We start from the raw sequence: 17,259 nt of genomic DNA, 5'->3' as shown, positions 1-17,259 counted from the left end.
AGGTGTCTTTACCTTCACGTACGACGAGCTCTGCTTTGCACAAAACCTCCCCTCCTGCATTTTTGGCAACGCAGGTATAAACACCACCGTCTTCCAAGGCAGCATTGTCCACAACTAAGAAATACGTTGTTCCTTCCTTCCCCTGATGGACTCTGTCGCTGTCCATCAGCAGTGAGGTGCCCTGAGGGAAGGAAATGACATTTTGGCACTGGAAAAGCCGAGATGGAAACAGATGTTTCCGCTCTTCAGGAGGTGAGATACAGGAGCTACACCACAGACTATCTACGTGAGCAAAACTCACGGAGAAAATGCTGCCCAGGGGAGTGGTGGAGTCACCATCCCTGGAAGTGTTCAAGAAACAACTGGATGTGGGTCTGGTTAGCAAGGTGGTGTTCTGTCAGAGGTTGGATTCAGTGATCTCAGTGGTCTTTCCAACCTTAATGGTTCTGTGATTCTGTATATTCATAAATGCTATGAAGAAAGGGGCAGGATGGAGTGTGTGTGACACAGAGCAGATTGTGAGCATTTGCAAACGGTCCCTATGACAGTAAAATGCAAGATAAAAATATATAGTACAATATGTACATATCTGTATATAATACCACAAATATGAAGCGATGCAATCCTGTTTTCCTGCATAAAATCTCTGTTTCTGAGCTTTTAAACTTTAACAAAAATTTAAGTTAGAATAAATCACTCTACAGCAGCACCAGCTCAGAGCTTGGTGGGAGCTAAAAGGTACCAGATACTAGAAATGATTAGGGAAGAAACGAAGGATAAGACACAAAGCATCATTTGATAAATGCTTTGTTTGCCCATGGTGTGGTACTATTTGGAACATCATCAGCACCCAGAGTTTCCAGATGAGGATTGACAGCAGATTTGGGCTCTTCAGCTTGGAAGGCAAACTCTAGCAAGATATGACAACAATATTCTAAGGAATAATAAATAATTTCTCTTCTTTCTATGGGATATTCATTGTCCTTAGTCACACTGATTTTACTAATTACTAATTTGCTAGTTTCAGGAAAGATACAGAGCCTAGAAGTCACACTGACAATTGGGGTAAAACCCACTCAATCCCATTCCTGCCCCCAAACTGCAGCACACATCTCAGTGGCACTCAGGTGGAAACAATTTCTCTTCCTGCTCTTTTTGGTCCCCAAAACCGATCTTGGTTGTCCTCTCTGCAAAAGGATCCAGGGTGACACCGTGACAGCCCAGGGTGGGATGCACAGGTGGTGGCTCAGTGAGAGCAGCTGCTTCCACAAACCCTACAGACACCATCCAGAGTCAGTGTGGGAGGCGTGGGAGGAAAGAGCAGACAAAATTCCCTGTGGAACAGTGCACTCCAGTCCCTCCCATGATCCCCCCTCTCAGCCAGAGAAGAGTCTGCACTCACCTTAAACCACAAAACTGTGGGCTGAGGGGTTCCTTCAATGACTGCCTGGAATTTGGCACGTTCCCCAGAGTTCACCTGCACATCCTCTATTGTCACTTGCATGTAGGGAGGACCTGGTGAGAAAAGAGCATTTGCTGCATGCAGAGCACTGGAACTTCTTTCCCAGTGTGCTGACAGGGGTGGAGTTACTCAATGGGGTTTATAGTTCTGGCCATTCAGGATGTAACAGTAGTTTAAAGTCAAATCAAGAGGTACAACAGCAATATATTTGGGGTTCTTCAGGCTGGCATTACTTTTAGGCTTCTTTTCCTCACACTTCCCTGTTACTTTTTGTTTAATAAACAGTTCCCACTCAAAAAATTGGAATATTAAAAAACAAAACAACAGTCAGGAGTTGTTACCAAAAGAGAAGACAGTGACAATCATGGGATTGGGAAGGGGAAACAGGGTTTGGTCTTACTTGTTGGAGTCTTCTCCTCAGTCTTATACACACGAGTTCTTTCTGTGGTTTCGATATAAACTTCACTGTGCACGACCACATCTCCTTCTCTCCTGTACCAGCCTCCTGCCCCTGCATCCGGTGATGTTCTTACAAGAAACCCAAGAGAAAAGATCATGGCAGAGGCACAAACAAGACATGCAGGGTTACACCCTGCCATTGATCTGTTTAACCAGCAGACAAAGAGTTATTTGCTTAAAATTAAAACAGGAAGAATTTTGGTTTGGGGTGGGGGGCAGGATTAATTTTTCTCCAACTTTTTTTTACCCTTCTTTGGCAAAGCATTGTCACCAGGATTCTGAAAATAATGACAAACCTACAAGAAACTGTTCAGGTCCACCACAGGGGACTTCCTTTTCTTGCATCAAACTCTGCCACATTCAGAAATCCACATGTATTACCTGGATATATGGAGGTGGGTACTTACCTGTCGATGGGAACAGTGCGTTCCCGAGCGCTTGTACCTCCAGCAGCCTCCTCTTCCCGGGAAGGAGCAGGGCTGGGCTTTGGCACCCCTGGTTCTTCAGCTGGAACCTGCCTCTGTGCTTTGGCTGGCAGCAGAAATTGGGCAAGTTAGACACGCCACCCACGAGGCCACACCCAACCTTTGAAGCCATCCCTGGTGTGCCTTGTGCCAGAACTGAGTCCAGCTCACCTCAGCTGGGTGCAGCCACTGAAGGTTAGAGGAGAATTTGGCACTTTTGCAAAGAGCACATGAAGTAAAGGGGTTGGACAACAGCAGAGTGGTGGCACTGGGCTGACTGGGCTCACCTGACTGTTCTGTCAGGAAACACACACGGACAAAGGTGGCAAAGACAGGGAAATATGATCAGCTGGAAGGATAGTGTGGGCTCACACAAGCCTTTAAAAGAGATAATTTAACTGTGTTTGAGTTCCAGCTCTTAGCTGTGAGGAAGTCATGGAATCACAGAATCATCCAGGTTGAAAGAGACCTTTAAAAACAAGTCCAGCCATCAACCCAGCCAAGTCCAGCACTGAAATGCATTCCAGGGAAGCCCAGCATTAGCTTTGTCCACAGGAATTCTTCCATTCAGCTTTGTATTGGAACAGTTCCTGACTCACTGCTGTGATCATCAGGGACATGAGTGAGCTCACATCGAAGTGAACTGGTGGTCAAAGCAGGTCCTGGCAGAGGATATGATTGATGTGGAGGGAATATGGACTCTTACAGAGGACCTGGTGATGTTTTAGCATCAGCATTGCTGAGTCTCCACTGAAAAATATCCTTGCACAGCTCTAAGTTACACCAGAACAAGGTTTGGCATCTGGAGCTTGATGAAACCAAAAGATGGTTTGATGAAACCAAAAGACGGCCGTTTCAGTTATTTTTCTTCTTTTATTATTCTTTATTTTATCAGATATAGCTTCAAAACCTGGTTTGATCTCACATTCCAAAAGTACCTGGTTGTCTTTTGATACTGACCATTGGAATTACACTGTAGGGTAAAGTGCATCACCTTTTTCATTTAATGAGAAAAGGTTGAATCCAGAGTATTCTTCTAGCCAGCAGGTAGGAATATTTTAGGGAGCGCTCTAGGGATGTTTGGTGCTGGCTGGTTTTGGGAAAGAGCAGCTGTTCCTAGAAATCACATAAAACAACTCCATTGGGGTGGAGAAATTGGTTATTCAAGGCATTACTGGATCAAAGATCCCAGGTTATGGGATTGTGCTTTCACCAGCACTACTGAAATATTTACTTCCTTTTTATTTAAGACATGTGATCATAGAGAGAGATGTTAAGTGTCCATCTGATTAAAATAATTCCCATAACATGTTTAGTTTTGCTCAGATAAAAGACTTGCCAAACCATCTCATTCATTATTTTACTTTCTCTTTAGCAGTGACTGAGGAAATAATCTGCTAGGTGATATTTTACTTAAGATTTTTGAGTCAGCTGCCTCTACCAGAGTATTATTTCCAAAGATGATTTCCTACTAGAAAGAAAGAAAGGTTTTAAAGCCATGACATTTTTTATGCTATTATTTTGGGTCTGATTCCATGAACAGCTTTTACTCTTGCTGTTTTAAGTAAGAATATTTATTTTTTAAGGAATTATTAGGAGTTTGAGGGGTGAAGGCTACTTGGAATTGTCCTTTAAGTTAACAGTGGTGAACAGTTATTCTGACTTGACAGAGACAGCTTAGACAAGTTGTTATGGCAGAAGCAGAGGAAGAGTGAAAGGGTTGTCACTCATCCATGATTTTCTAGAAGCAACAGAAAAACAAAGGAATTGTTCTCCTGGCAAGACACAGCCACACACACAGTTGGGTTTAGTCACACAGAAGCTGCAAGGAGTCTCCCCAGGCTCCAGGGGCAGTGAAATGCAGGTGAACTTGAGGCACCCAATCCTCTGGAGAGTCTCTGATAGTTGGTCCAGGATATTAAAGACATTTCCAGCTTGTTTACAGCAAATAATAAAGTAAAAGCAACCACCCTTACCCACCCCACCAAATCAAAACTCGAATGACTTCTCTGAATGTAAAGGGGAGATCTCACCCCACCTTCTCCCCGAAAAGTACTTGAAGCAAGACCAGGGGAAAAGGCCAAAGGTGGAAAAAATCCCCTATTCCTTAATTTTGGGCAGGTGATGAACCAAACTCTGTTTCAGACACGGTTTTCAAACACCTCCTGCTTCCAGAAAGATCTGCCCCAAACTTAGATCCAAGCTAACCCCAACCCACCCTTCATATTTCTTTGGGTCTGAACGCCCTCTCTTAATCTTCATCTGCTAAAAACGCAATGACACAATGAAAAATGAGGTTAAAAACATCATTAGTGGCACGTTCAATATTTCTCTGTCTCTCAACTCCTGGGGGACATCTCCCACCTTCATGCCAAACCTACCATGGTCTCCAGCAGCCTGGGTTTGGGTGCTGGCTTCATGAACTACCACGGAGGGCCCGGCTGCTGCCCCGGAGTGCTCTGAAGGAACAGGCCCAGGAGGGCCAAGGCCAAGGCCACCATCTGCTCGCATGCCCGGGGGGAGAGTCACCAGCAGTGACGCCGAGTCCATGAGTTTTTTCAGGGCTGTCTTGATCTCCTTATCAGCGCGCTGGAGCGAGGCCTGCACAGAAGTCTCCGTCTCTGACTGGGGGGAAGTCATTCCTACAGACAAGAACAACAACTTTTCTCTCTTAAGGGCTAAAAAGAAAACACTAGCACCATCCAACCCATGGAAATCTGAAACCGTATCATTTTCCCCTCCTAGAGAAGAGAGTTGATGAGGAAATGCTTAATTCCAGCAAGAGGTTATATAGCTGAGAGTTAAAATAAGAAGGTTGGCACAAAATGCTTTGGAAAGTTGTATCTCAGCAGGATGGGACACTGGGGACACTATGGGAACACCTGGCTTGTTCCCAGATCATGGAACAAAGGATCCATCTCCCAGCTCAACCCAACATTGGTTGGTCTGTCAAAAATACCTTTATTAATCACAGAATATCCTCAATGGGAAGGGATCCACAGGGATCATCCAGTCCAGCTCCTGGCCCTGCACAGTCACCCAACAACCCCACCCTGTTCCTGGGGCTGGTATCCAAACACTCCTGGAGCTCTGGCAGCTTTGGGGCTGTGCCCATTCCCAGGGGAGCCTGGGCAGTGCCAGCACCCTCTGGGGGAAGATCCAACCACTGGATAAGACCAATGACATGAACCCATTGTACTGATACAGACCCTATGTGCAAGGAAGACGTTATCTCACAGGGAGGGAACAGGAACAGGGACCAGCCACATCAGTGACTCTGGAGAAGGGCAGGGGAACAAAGGGAGGGCTGTTCTTTTTCATCAAAGTCTGGCAGAAAAGCCACTCCTTGCTCTAGGGTGGTGTGGTTTGTCCTAGTTCACAGTATCTAAATATTTCTGATGGGTTTGGATGTAGAAGGCTGGGAGGGGATCACAGACTGCAGGAGCTCATCTCACCCAATCTCCTGCCAGATAAATCTCCTAAAAATCCCGAAGAGGCACAACAGAGGGATGGATGATACCTAGGCAAGCCCCCATGTAATCATGAAGACATAGAAAATGCAAGTCAGATTAGGACAATGATCACTTCCATGATGTAATTGTTCACCAAGCAAGAGAAAAACTCAAATCATCACATGGTTTGAAAAAAAAAAACCAAGAGTGTTTGGAATAAACAGCTCTGACTTGTTTAATGTCATTGACATTAATGAGCATGTCCAGTAGGAGTTTTGATTCTGCTCCTTTTCTGGCCTCAAGAAAGTCAATTCCCATGATAGACCTGAGAAAATAAAGTTGAAGGCTGTGTGTGGATGAAGACATCTCATTTGATTTTGTTTTCAATGATCATGATGGTGACCAAATATTTCATTCCTAAATTTGTTGATGGAAAAAAGCAAGATTTGCTCACATGATGTCCCATCACTGTTCATCCACACTGGGCTGGCTGGAAGACATTAAATATTTCCCTAGAGAAATACCTGGATTCTCTGGCGTTCCTGCTGTGTTTTCTGCCAGCTGGTGCTGTCCTGAGAACTGGGCAGCTGCCAGTGAGTGAAAGGATTGGAAAGGCATGAAACACTCAACAGGAAATATATTCACAGGTGTAAAGACATGGATGTGGAGGTTATATACAGTCACTGGTCTTCCCCAGTGCTCCAATACCACTGCTTTCCCCCCTGCCTAGGGGACATTACATCACTTCCTTCTTTTGGACACTGATTCAGGCTGAGGAACTTTAATATCCCCCAGGATACACGGAACTACAGAACTAACAAACACCACAGTGATGACACCCTGTGATGGACAACCTCTTTCCCAGCTCTGAAACCTCAACCTTGAACCTTTCCACCCCACAACTTCAGCCCATCCCCAGGAACTCAAGACTGACACATATTTTGAAGCTCAGAAGTTTGGTCTCAGAGAAGGACCCAAGAGGATGTGAATCGTTCAAGATTCCTGAGTTGTAAATATCCCTAAAATCAGGTTTTTTCACTTCAACACTCCAGAAACTGTCCTTAAAAAAGGAGCCAAAGCCCAACTGCATTAATATTCTTGGATTGCAACCCAGCTCCTGCTGAAGTCAGCGGGAGAAGAGGATGAGCTGATGGAATATCAAGTGCTGTAACAAAGAACACAGAAACCCAACGAGTTCAGTGACAGCTGATGCAAGACATTTATTGATTTAAACTCAGCATCTAACAGCATATCTTGCACTTGATTTTTTTTGTGTGTGTGGCTGGTTTTTTTTTCTTTTTTGTATCTCAAGCAAACTGAAGTTTCCACTTTATTAATACCCATTTACCTCCAGGAATTTCAGTAAAACATTCACTGTATTAAAATCTTTCATACAGCTGTATCTTTTCATCTACAGGAAATAAATCCCCACACATCTCATTAGTTATCTACACAGTTTAATCACTTACAAGCATAATTTTTAACCTCTAGGAAAATATTTTGAAAGTATATGCAATGAAGTTCTAATAAACCTTTCACTTTTTGAAAAGAGCCCTGCATAGAATTTTAAAATTTCCCTTCATCTTTTCTCTTTTGCTTAAATTTCAAAAGAAAATGTAAACAGATGTTAATTGCTTTGAGCTAATGAATCAAAGTATAATTATCTCTTCTATGACCATCTGAAGTGCAGCCTTAGAGCTTCTTTAGAAAAACCTGAGTGTCGACCACAACAGGAGGAAACCTCCACATTCCTTTACACATCCTCATTATCTTTGGTTTGAATATTAAATTTTTTGAAGACTGTCACAGGGCAAATACTTTTCTCAGCAGTATCCTCGTAAATCTGAATCAAATCCACTTCCTTCTGTGGAATTATTCTAGATTGATACTGGAATAACTGTGATCAGAATCAGGCTCAAAATAAAAGAAGTATTTTTAGTTTTGAAAGCATTTCCCTGTTGTGTGTCTGTTACATTCCAATGTACAGTGCAATATATGAAAAACAATATATATATCCATCGTATTGCTCCATTATAAAACAAACAGTATAAACCAAGGAGATGTTATAAAAAATGGGATAGTACCATAAAGGAAGCTTGATTTCCTTCACCACTGGAAAAGCATCCTATATCATGAAGGTAGTGCACACGACATCCTGAGTGGATGTTGAAAGTGAAAGGCTGTGAAATCAATATGTTCATTTTAGTCAGCACAAGGTGCAGCTGCAGAAGGAAAAAATAAAATACTTTTCTACAAGCACCTTTTGTGAATTCAGTCCCTGTTGGCAGGAATATTGCCCCAAGCCTCCAGAACGAGCTTCTCGATATCGCCTGGCTGGGAAACATTGAGCCAACCTCATCCATTCCTTCCCAAGGCAGAAACTCACTCCTCCTCCCTCTCTCCTCATGCTGCAAAGAAATTCAGCTGTGCCTGAGCATTTCTGGTTTCCCTAAACCATAAATGAAAACAGTTTCTGCTGAACACTTCTACAGGGCTCAGCTGGGACAGGGTGTGGGGACTTCTCACCCCACATCTCTGTCACCAGAGAGGGCCAGTGCAGGATCCTGCTGAGATCAATGAGCTCCACCTGACTCCAGCTGGCACCAAGATTTGGGCCTGGGAGCTCATCTCTTTCCAGAGCAGCTTGTTGGAGGTCTGGGCAACATCCATTTTTGGTGAAGCCAACAGGGATGGGCTATGCTCAGTGCACCTCAGCCTTTCCCTCACGCAGCATTCCCACTGCAAAGCTCCAGAGGAACTCCACAGTCAGTTCCTCCTCGAGGCATCTCAACCTTCCTGGTTACAGTAATACGATGCAATTGCAACTGGCAGCCCAATATATTTGGAACAGATCTATGTTTCAACTGAATATTTATGGTAAAGCTATTTTTTCTCTTTATTTATTTCCTTTTTAATCTGTGCTCCTGCTACTTTGCCATAGCCCAGTGGAAAAAATTCCTCTTATCACATATAAAGGACATCATGGATCAATCTGTTAGGAGGAATGTTTCACCACTGGCATGTTCAGGAGAAGAAATACTCATCCAGTCATATTTATTGGCAAAGACCACATCTGTGGTCCTTTGAAGACCACATTTGCCGTTCTTTGTATTTGTTAATGTTTGACTGCAGATGCAGCAATTATTTTGTGCAGCACTTTAAACTTTCAGTGCATGTTAACTAAATTATATTTCAAAAGATATGGTTTATAAATCCACCACACTAGAATGCAGAATAATGAAACCTACATTATCAGACAACTAGGAAGTGGATTTTAAAATGTCCGTAATTTAGAAAAGATAGCCTTTTTCACTTAAAGCAGAAGAGAACAACAAAAGTTGTTCCTCACAACAGTGGGACTCTCACCACTGACTAGAGTCAAACTGGGATTTCAACCCAGTTTGAATCCCTGGTATGTGTAATATTTCCTGTATATCTCATTATATGGCAGAAGGTTAAAATAATACACCCAGAATGTGTGTGTTGAAAGATTTATGAAGAAATTTTGGTAGAGCTAATTGGTGTCACAAGTGTAGAGCAGAGTCAAAGCAGAGTGAAGCTTCATGACCTTTGGGCCCACACAGTGACAGGAGACAGCCCCTGTCCTGGGCTACTGAAGGATGCTGAAAAGCTTAGATACTTTCACCTCCTTGCCACACCATAAACTGACACGTGAAACAATTACTAAGTTCATGGACAAAAAACACACTTCTTCATCTTTATTTCTGTCATAGGTAGAAGAATCAGGCTTTTCCTAAACCTCCCATCACTGCTCCACTATGGAATGATACATGTTCACCTAGATCAAAGCTTTTAAAGTTACAAACTGTTCTGACAGACTGTTCCCTTTAAGACTGGAAAAGCTTGACACATCATATTTAAATACATTTCCCTCTAAGGTATTCCCTTGTACTTGTTACCTCGCAATCTTTGCCACCAATTCCCCTCGCCTACAACAATTTTGATTATTTTTTCTTTTTTTTTTTTTAATAAAGCTGCTTTCTTTGGTGTTAAAAATTATGCTTGTCTCTGCTCAGCTCTGGGAGAGGTCTTCTGTGCTGATGTGCAAGGTGACAGGCTCGCCAACAGTCCCATAGCTGAGGGTTCTGGTGGAAACTTCAGTTTTAAAGCTGGACTGCCCGTTGTCCGCTGAGCGCTGGACCTCGGTGCAGAAGGAGGGCTTCACCGTGAAGGAGGGCCCGGGAGGAGCCGCGCGGGAATCGCTCACGCGGAAGGAGATGTTGGAGGGGCCCACGGACTGCACGCCGGTCACCCGAGAGGCCGACACGAACACACCCCTGGGGACGTGCTCCTCATACTGGCTGAAGAACCTCTGCCTGGGCTCGGGCACCACGGGCCTGACCAGGTTCAGCAGCACCGGCTTCCCGATGGTCGGCTCGTTGATCTCCGTCTGCAGCACGGAGATCTCGCAGGGCTTCTCTGCCGTGTGCTTCTGATCCTCACACCTGTAGGTCTCGCCTTCTTGAGGGACATAATCCTCCAGGTCCTCCAGAGTCAAGAGTTTGCCATTGTGGGTTAAAATCTTGCGGTCCCGGGTGCTGATGTCGTCTGTGTGTGGCTCCTCTGGCTCATCCACGATGACGTTGTCCTCCTCGGGCAGGATGTCCTGTATTACTTCAGGTGCCTCCTCTCCAACAGGCCAAGACACGTGCACTTCACCGACCCCCTCGTTATCCTCTGGACTCGCCGGGGAGAACAGAACTTCCTGTTGGTCTCCAGCAGCTGTCCCAAAACGGAAGACCAAAGGCTCACCCCCGCAGGCAAGCAGAGGGGAGGTGGTGTCCGACCCACAGTCAGCACGTGGCTCCTGTGGGCAGCCCTTTCCTTCAGGTCCGTAATCCATAAATGAATCACTTCCTAATTGCTCAGACCCACATGGGGAGTTTCTCTCTTCACTGCTGACTTGAGGTCCTTCCTGCTCGGTCGTATACACCAGAGGCTGGATGTCAGTTTCAGGGAGACCCTCATTCGGCAGAGATTTTGACTGTTCCACCAATTTATTGTTGGAATTGTTTGTGTTTGGATCATCTTCTGGGGAGTGCTTCGGCCTTGAGCTGGGAAACGTGAACGTTAACACCCCTGAGTCATCTTTTTCTTGTTTTGCTGGGGAAGAACCTCTTTTCCTTGTGGGCTTTGGTGACTTTTTCACCTTGAATTCAATTATTTCTTCCACTTCAACCCACTTGGGCTTTTTCTCTTCCACTGTGCTCTCCACAACAACGTCTCTTGCCGCTGCCCCTTGCGTGTCCTCGTGTTCTGTGACATAAAGCCTGGGAACAGCAGCAGACTTTGGTGCTGTCTCCTGGTCGTGTCTGTGGACAGGCTGCCTGATCTTGGAGACATAAACCGGCTCCGACGCCGGCTCCGCCCGTGGGGAGCGGGAAGGAGAATGACCTGAAGGAGAACGTGCGGGAGAAACCCTTCCCCTTTGTCTTGGGCTCTTCACCACAGTGGTTATGGTCTCCTCTCTGACGGCAGAAAGGGGTGGAGTTGGCAGGGAGACGAGACTTTTTGGGGAGCCACACTCCAGCAGCACATGCCGCGGCCGGCCAAGGCGCCACGTGGGGTTAGTTTGGGTGAGCATTCCAGCTTTTGGGGAAGCAGTCATTTTGGGGGGGACACACACCCACATGCCCATCTCCACTTCCTGAGCCAGAAAAAAACCCCAGTGCCCTTTTCCCCAGGGAAAACCCCAGCTCCATTAACCTCCTCAGGTGTGAACACACAGCCAGCACATCCAGCTGAGAGATGATCTGCTGGGTGCTGCTCTATTTCATGTGTTTGTGTTGATCACCTACTGTGCTAATTTGGACCCCACAAAATTTTAAACACTCAAAGATTTTAAACTTTTCCTGAGTATCCTTGGCTAAAATCCTAATTCCATCCACCTCAATGGCTAAATGCCCTTTATTGCAGTAAGGTCAGCATCTTCTCAATAATATTTAATTAATGTAACATATCTCTCTCTTTTTTTATTTTTTTTTATTTTAATTACAGCCTCTTTTGCAACCAGAGATCTGCATTTCCACATGCAGAGCAGTTAAATTGAAAGGGATTAACCCTTAAAATGTGGAGCTGACCAGGAAAAGAAAGTTAGAACAACTCCTGCACAAGTCATCTATGCCAAAATGAATTTGTTTTCACCCTTCATAATACCATTAGTGCAGACACAGCCTGATCCACTGCCTCCAATAGACACAGGAATAACATGCCAAATGGGGATGCATAATTATGATTTCTCAGCATATTTCTGCTGGCTTTACTTTAGATTTTTCGACTGAAGTTGGGCTGGTGGTAGATGCCTCATCCCTGGAAATATTCAAGTTTGGATGGGGCTCTGAGTAGCCAGATTGAGGTGAAATTGTCCCTGCTCACAGCAAGGGGTTGGACTAGATTATCTTTAAAAGTCCCTTCTAACCCAAGGCCTGAACCCAGGCTTCAGTGCTCTTAATTGATATACCTAGCATGCAGTTTCTCCTGCAGGATTTTCTGTGGTGTTTCTTACACGGAAAAACTTCCAGGCAAATTCATTTCTGCCAGTGTTTCCCTGGCAAGCACAAGGAAGCCAGTGTTCCACATCTGCTCCAGTGGAAATCACAGGAAAAGCTCATTTTGTTTCTGTGTTGAGATTCTGTTCCTACTTCCAAGGAATGGGGTTAGAAACAAAGAATTAACTGAAGGGTCAAACAGTGACCTGAGCTGAGATTAAGAATGGGGACAGCAGCTTTTTAATTCCTCTCTTCCTCCTCTCCATTCTCCAGTCACAGCCACGTGGGGCTGAAGGTCACCCCCTCTGTTCTTCAGACATCTCTGCTCTGATTTTTGCCCTTGAGAATGGAGAACTTATTTACAGCCATCATGAAAGACTAATCCTTTTGTGTTTCGTGCAGCCTTTCTCATCTTCTGGTCTTATCTTTGAAAATTTGTACTTCCTTCTCCTCTGGAGATCGGATTTGTTTCCACCATCAGTCTCACCCTTTAAGGACATGGTGGAGTCCAGGACTGGATCAGCTGCAGGGAGATTTATTTCCTTGCAGAGCACCCTCTCTTCCACTGCTCATTTCCACTGCTTTACTCTTTTCCCTAAGTTTTCTGCAGTTTTTCCATAAATGTTTAATGTTTGTGCAGATCCTTCCTACTGGCCACGGTGCCTTTCTGAATTACACAGAACTAAATCATTTTAGATGAGAATGAACCCTTGGGTGCTTGCAGTAGACTTTGATCTATGTTGCAAAGTTCAAATGGGTTTTTTGGGGTCTGGGATTTACACATATGGACATTGTTCAATCCCATCTCTCAATTATCAATAATTTCCTGCCAGTAGTTTTAAAGCTGCTTCTGTTCATCAGTTTGTCACCGATTAAGAAGAGTTGGAATCTGCCCTTACAGAATTATTCCCAAACTTTCCCCATCACCATCCCAATTTCAGTTGAGGTCCACTCGAATTTAGAGTTCATGACCTCAAAAGGAGCGGAATCTCTGTTTGATATCTCACTCCTAAATCTACCAAACTCCTTAGAGCCTGCAGCCCTTGATTTAGGAATCCCTTCTGGAGCTGTCCAGAGCAACAGCCTGTGGAATTTAGATCTCAGAAACTTAGAAATCAGCTCCACTGATGGTATTTTGTATTAATGAGTATTATTTAATCCACCAGTATTAATGCTGCTGCTCCAGATACAGGCACAGAAATATGGATAATTGAGATTTAACAAGTTTTAGTGGCTCTGAGATTCTCTCCTGCCCACGACTTTCTCACAATATTTCTAAATTAGATATTAAAAAAACCATCTCTGTTCAGTTGCCTCAGTCTGAATCCTGGTCCTTGAGGCAGTACAGGTGAAAACACTTTATTTTCTGTTTTTATCAGGGTGAAAAAGATCTGATGGCTGGAAATTTAACTGAGTTTATGTGCATCTTCTGGGAGGGGGCACAGTTTATAAACCACTGCCTCCAAAAGGGCCAAGTGCATGGATCTAAAGGAAAAATCCTTACAGGAAACAATAAAAGGGATAAAAGATAGGCAAATCTTAGCCATCTAGCAAAAATAAAATACACCCTCAAAAATAAAATAAAAAACAATTAAAATAAATAAAATAAAAATAATAAAAAGTAAAATGAAATAAAATGAAATAAAATAAAATAAAATAAAATAATAAAATTAAATTAAAATAAAATAAAAATAAAATAAAGTAAAATAAAATAAAATAAAATAAAATAAAATAAAATAAAATAAAATAAAATAAAATAAAATAAAATAAAAATAAGCCTCATGTCCAAGTCAAAGGCTGATTTTAGCAGTAGTGCAGCTATTGAGGGAAGGCATTTCCCCAAAATATTCATTGCATAACTACTTCCTGCCCTCAGGACATGGTTGGAGTGGTTTGGAACTGCTCTGAAATCCTGTCATGTGCCAGGGTCTCCCTCCCAGCACATGAAACAATTTTATTAGATATTTCTTTCTGGTACTTAAGAAGATAAATTTACATTTTAATGGCTGCTTGGCTTCTAGGCCATGCATGACTGAGAAAATACTGCTTTTTGCAGTAATTAATCTTTATATTTTATAGGCATCCAGTATAAACCAGGCTAGAAGTATCTAAAAAGACCAAGTCACTGGGACAATTATTTATATTAGAAATATAGACATAAAAGGGGATAAAATTATTCATCTTCCTACTGCTTCATTATACAAGGCTTTCCTGAAAAATGTAAAATAAAGCCAGAAGAAATCACTCTAAGCTCTGAGATATTTCTTAAATGGGTAGATATTTTCAGGTAGACACTTCTCAAAGCTCGAAGTTCATTCAACACTGAGTCAGACTCTACCTTCCCCAACTCCTGTGCAACTCTATCAGCATTTGGGGGAATATTTTTCCTCTGTAATATCACAAAATGACTGCCCCAGGCTGTGTCAAACACCAATGCTGCTATTTTTGGACAAGAACAACAGGACTTTTTTTAAGGTGATCACTTCACATGGCACAGAATTCCGTGGGATCTGGTGGGCTGGGGATGAACACACTTGCATGGCCAATGAACACAAGCTTGTTATTGGATCATGCAGAGGCAGCAAGGCAAAAAAAAACCACAAATGTTACCCAAAAAAATAAAAAATCAGCACTTACATGATGATGGTTTTCTTGGGCACTTTAGTCTCTTGTTCAGTGACTACAAAGAGAACAGTATGAACAGCATGGGGTTAAAGAAAGGCAAAAGCTGAAATGATTAAATTATCTTTGCTCAGTTAAACTGGAGTGAAAAATAACCAACTGTACCATCCCATCCATGCTTTCTGTGGTTATTTCTGGCTTCATCTTTAGTGTTTCTGACCAGGAATGAAAATACAGAATGCTCTCTGAACATTTAGCTTTGAAATTAGATATTTTGTGGAGAACAATTTGGCAAAAACTGCTTATTTTACCATTTTTGTTTGGTGGGTGAAACCTAGAAAACAAAGTCCTTATTTAATTTTTCTTTATCCTATAATAAGGTAGTATTGGTGTCAGAAACCTGAAAATGCCTCAATCTGGAAAATCCTGGAAAGCTGAAATTCTTTAAATTGCATTTCACTTCCTAGAAAAAAGAGTTTCCCCCAAAGACTGGATTGTGGCCAAACTTTTGTGGATTGGATGCAAAATCTAAGCTGATAAATATGAAAACTAATATCATTATCATCAGCAAAGAAAAATCAGCATTAAAAAAACCCCAAAACCCCAAATCCTAGGAAACCCAGGAGAGCTCTGTGTCTGCTCTATCTCTCTTTTTTTGGCTCTAATTTACATTTTTTCCTGACCCTTCTCCCATAACCAACTGGAAGCTGTCAATGCATATCAGAAGCAAAAGTTACGATTTCATGGTGTCGCAAATATTTCTTAGAACTGACATTTTTAAAAAGTAGAAAGATACCATTTGAAGAACTAATTGAGATTTTTCAGCAGGTTTCCCATCCTATCCACTGGAATAAAATTAAGGAACTCTTTGAACCACACTGCTCTGAACACACTCTGAACTGCTGAACCTATTTCAGATCTAGAAAAAAAAAACATCAGCAGGCCCCACTTTTTATTTAACAAACTAGCAAAATGTCTAAAAAAAGCCCATAATTTAATCTCCAGAAATTGGTTTTCAATTTTCCAGCCAGCCTACAATAAATAAGCTCTGGTAATTTTCAGTCAGTGCAGTTTAAGTGAGCTGCTACTTAAAAATATCAATAAAATCACAAACAGTTCTTGCCCAGGGAATTTGGATGTCTGCATTATTTGTTAAATAATTCATGATTAGTGGTGATGTTTTCAGTGGTGCCCCCAAACCTGCATTGACTGAAAATTAAAAATACATTTACAATATTAAATGGAAAACTTTAACCTAATTTTCCTTCCACTTCACTTCAAAGGGCTCTTCCCTGCCTCGGGTAAAAACACAATTTGACCATAATGAAAAAGAATTTTGTGCAAATATTGGTGTTAATATCTGACCTAGAGCTCATGTTTCTTTTGCAGAACCTTGTCTTGTTTATGCTTATAAAAATCTGGAATCATTTTCCAGAGTTACTGCAGAACTGGGTGAGTTTCAACAGAGTCTGTTTGGAAATTTGAGTTTACATTAACTGTAAGTAAAGAGCAAAATTATTTTCAAATATTTATCCCTGGACACAATTGCAATAAAACCATTTACCTATCCTTAATTAACATCTTGTTTTAAATAACTCAAACCTTGTTTTAAATGGTGGAATGATAATAATTGTGATGGCAGATGAACTGAGTGCTTAAATCAATTTACTACACTCAGGTTGGAGATTTTCACTGAATTTTTAAATCACCATTCTGCAATTTTCAAATAACTTTTAGAACATCTTATTAAATAATATTATATTCCATATATCCATATGCAGCGAGTACATGAGTAAAAATTCTGATGTTCTGATGGAAATGTTTTAATTAATTGGATTATACATCTGAAAAACAGGTGTTTTCTACAATTATTTTAGCAGTGAGTGTATTTAGATGAGAATTAGGTAATATAAACTAAATAGTTGAATAAATTTAATGAAATTTCACAGTGTCTATAAGAAAAAGTCTCTTTGATGGTTGCTCTATAAATGTCTGTTCTTGCAGTCCTCTCAAATGACACCAACTGTGATATTTATATTTGTAGTGGATGCCAAAGAGATTCAATATATAAATATTGAATATTCTTTACTAATAAAACTTCAGCAGGCCTGGGATGAGAAAGCTGAAAATAGCATTTAATAAATTGTATATGTACTGTCTGAGGTGTGAGGGAGGATTTGAGCAATCCTATATTGAAGGATAGAACCACACGAAAGTAGGATGAGAGAATTTGTGTTTCTTTTACTTCTTTTTGGTTTTGTTTTGTTTTCTTTGTTTGTTTTTTGTTTTCC

The 17,259-nt window shown here is 42.1% G+C and overlaps 1 protein-coding gene across 1 annotated transcript in view; it reads right to left on the bottom strand.

The window, feature by feature from the left end:
- The window catches only part of OBSCN (obscurin, cytoskeletal calmodulin and titin-interacting RhoGEF), a 165,755-nt gene that overhangs the window by 21,512 nt on the left and 126,984 nt on the right, over positions 1-17,259 (bottom strand). The window contains exons 91-95 of the mRNA XM_033512198.1: positions 4,767-5,027; positions 2,329-2,452; positions 1,863-1,990; positions 1,403-1,515; positions 13-181 (exon numbers count right to left, since the gene is read on the bottom strand). Coding sequence (XP_033368089.1) covers positions 13-181; positions 1,403-1,515; positions 1,863-1,990; positions 2,329-2,452; positions 4,767-5,027 — 795 coding nt within the window. The remainder of the gene's footprint in view (positions 1-12; positions 182-1,402; positions 1,516-1,862; positions 1,991-2,328; positions 2,453-4,766; positions 5,028-17,259) is intronic.

Source organism: Parus major, chromosome 2 (assembly GCF_001522545.3).
Source record: "Parus major isolate Abel chromosome 2, Parus_major1.1, whole genome shotgun sequence".
Taxonomy (NCBI): Eukaryota; Metazoa; Chordata; class Aves; order Passeriformes; family Paridae; genus Parus; species Parus major.
This window is presented reverse-complemented; position numbering and strand designations above follow the sequence as displayed.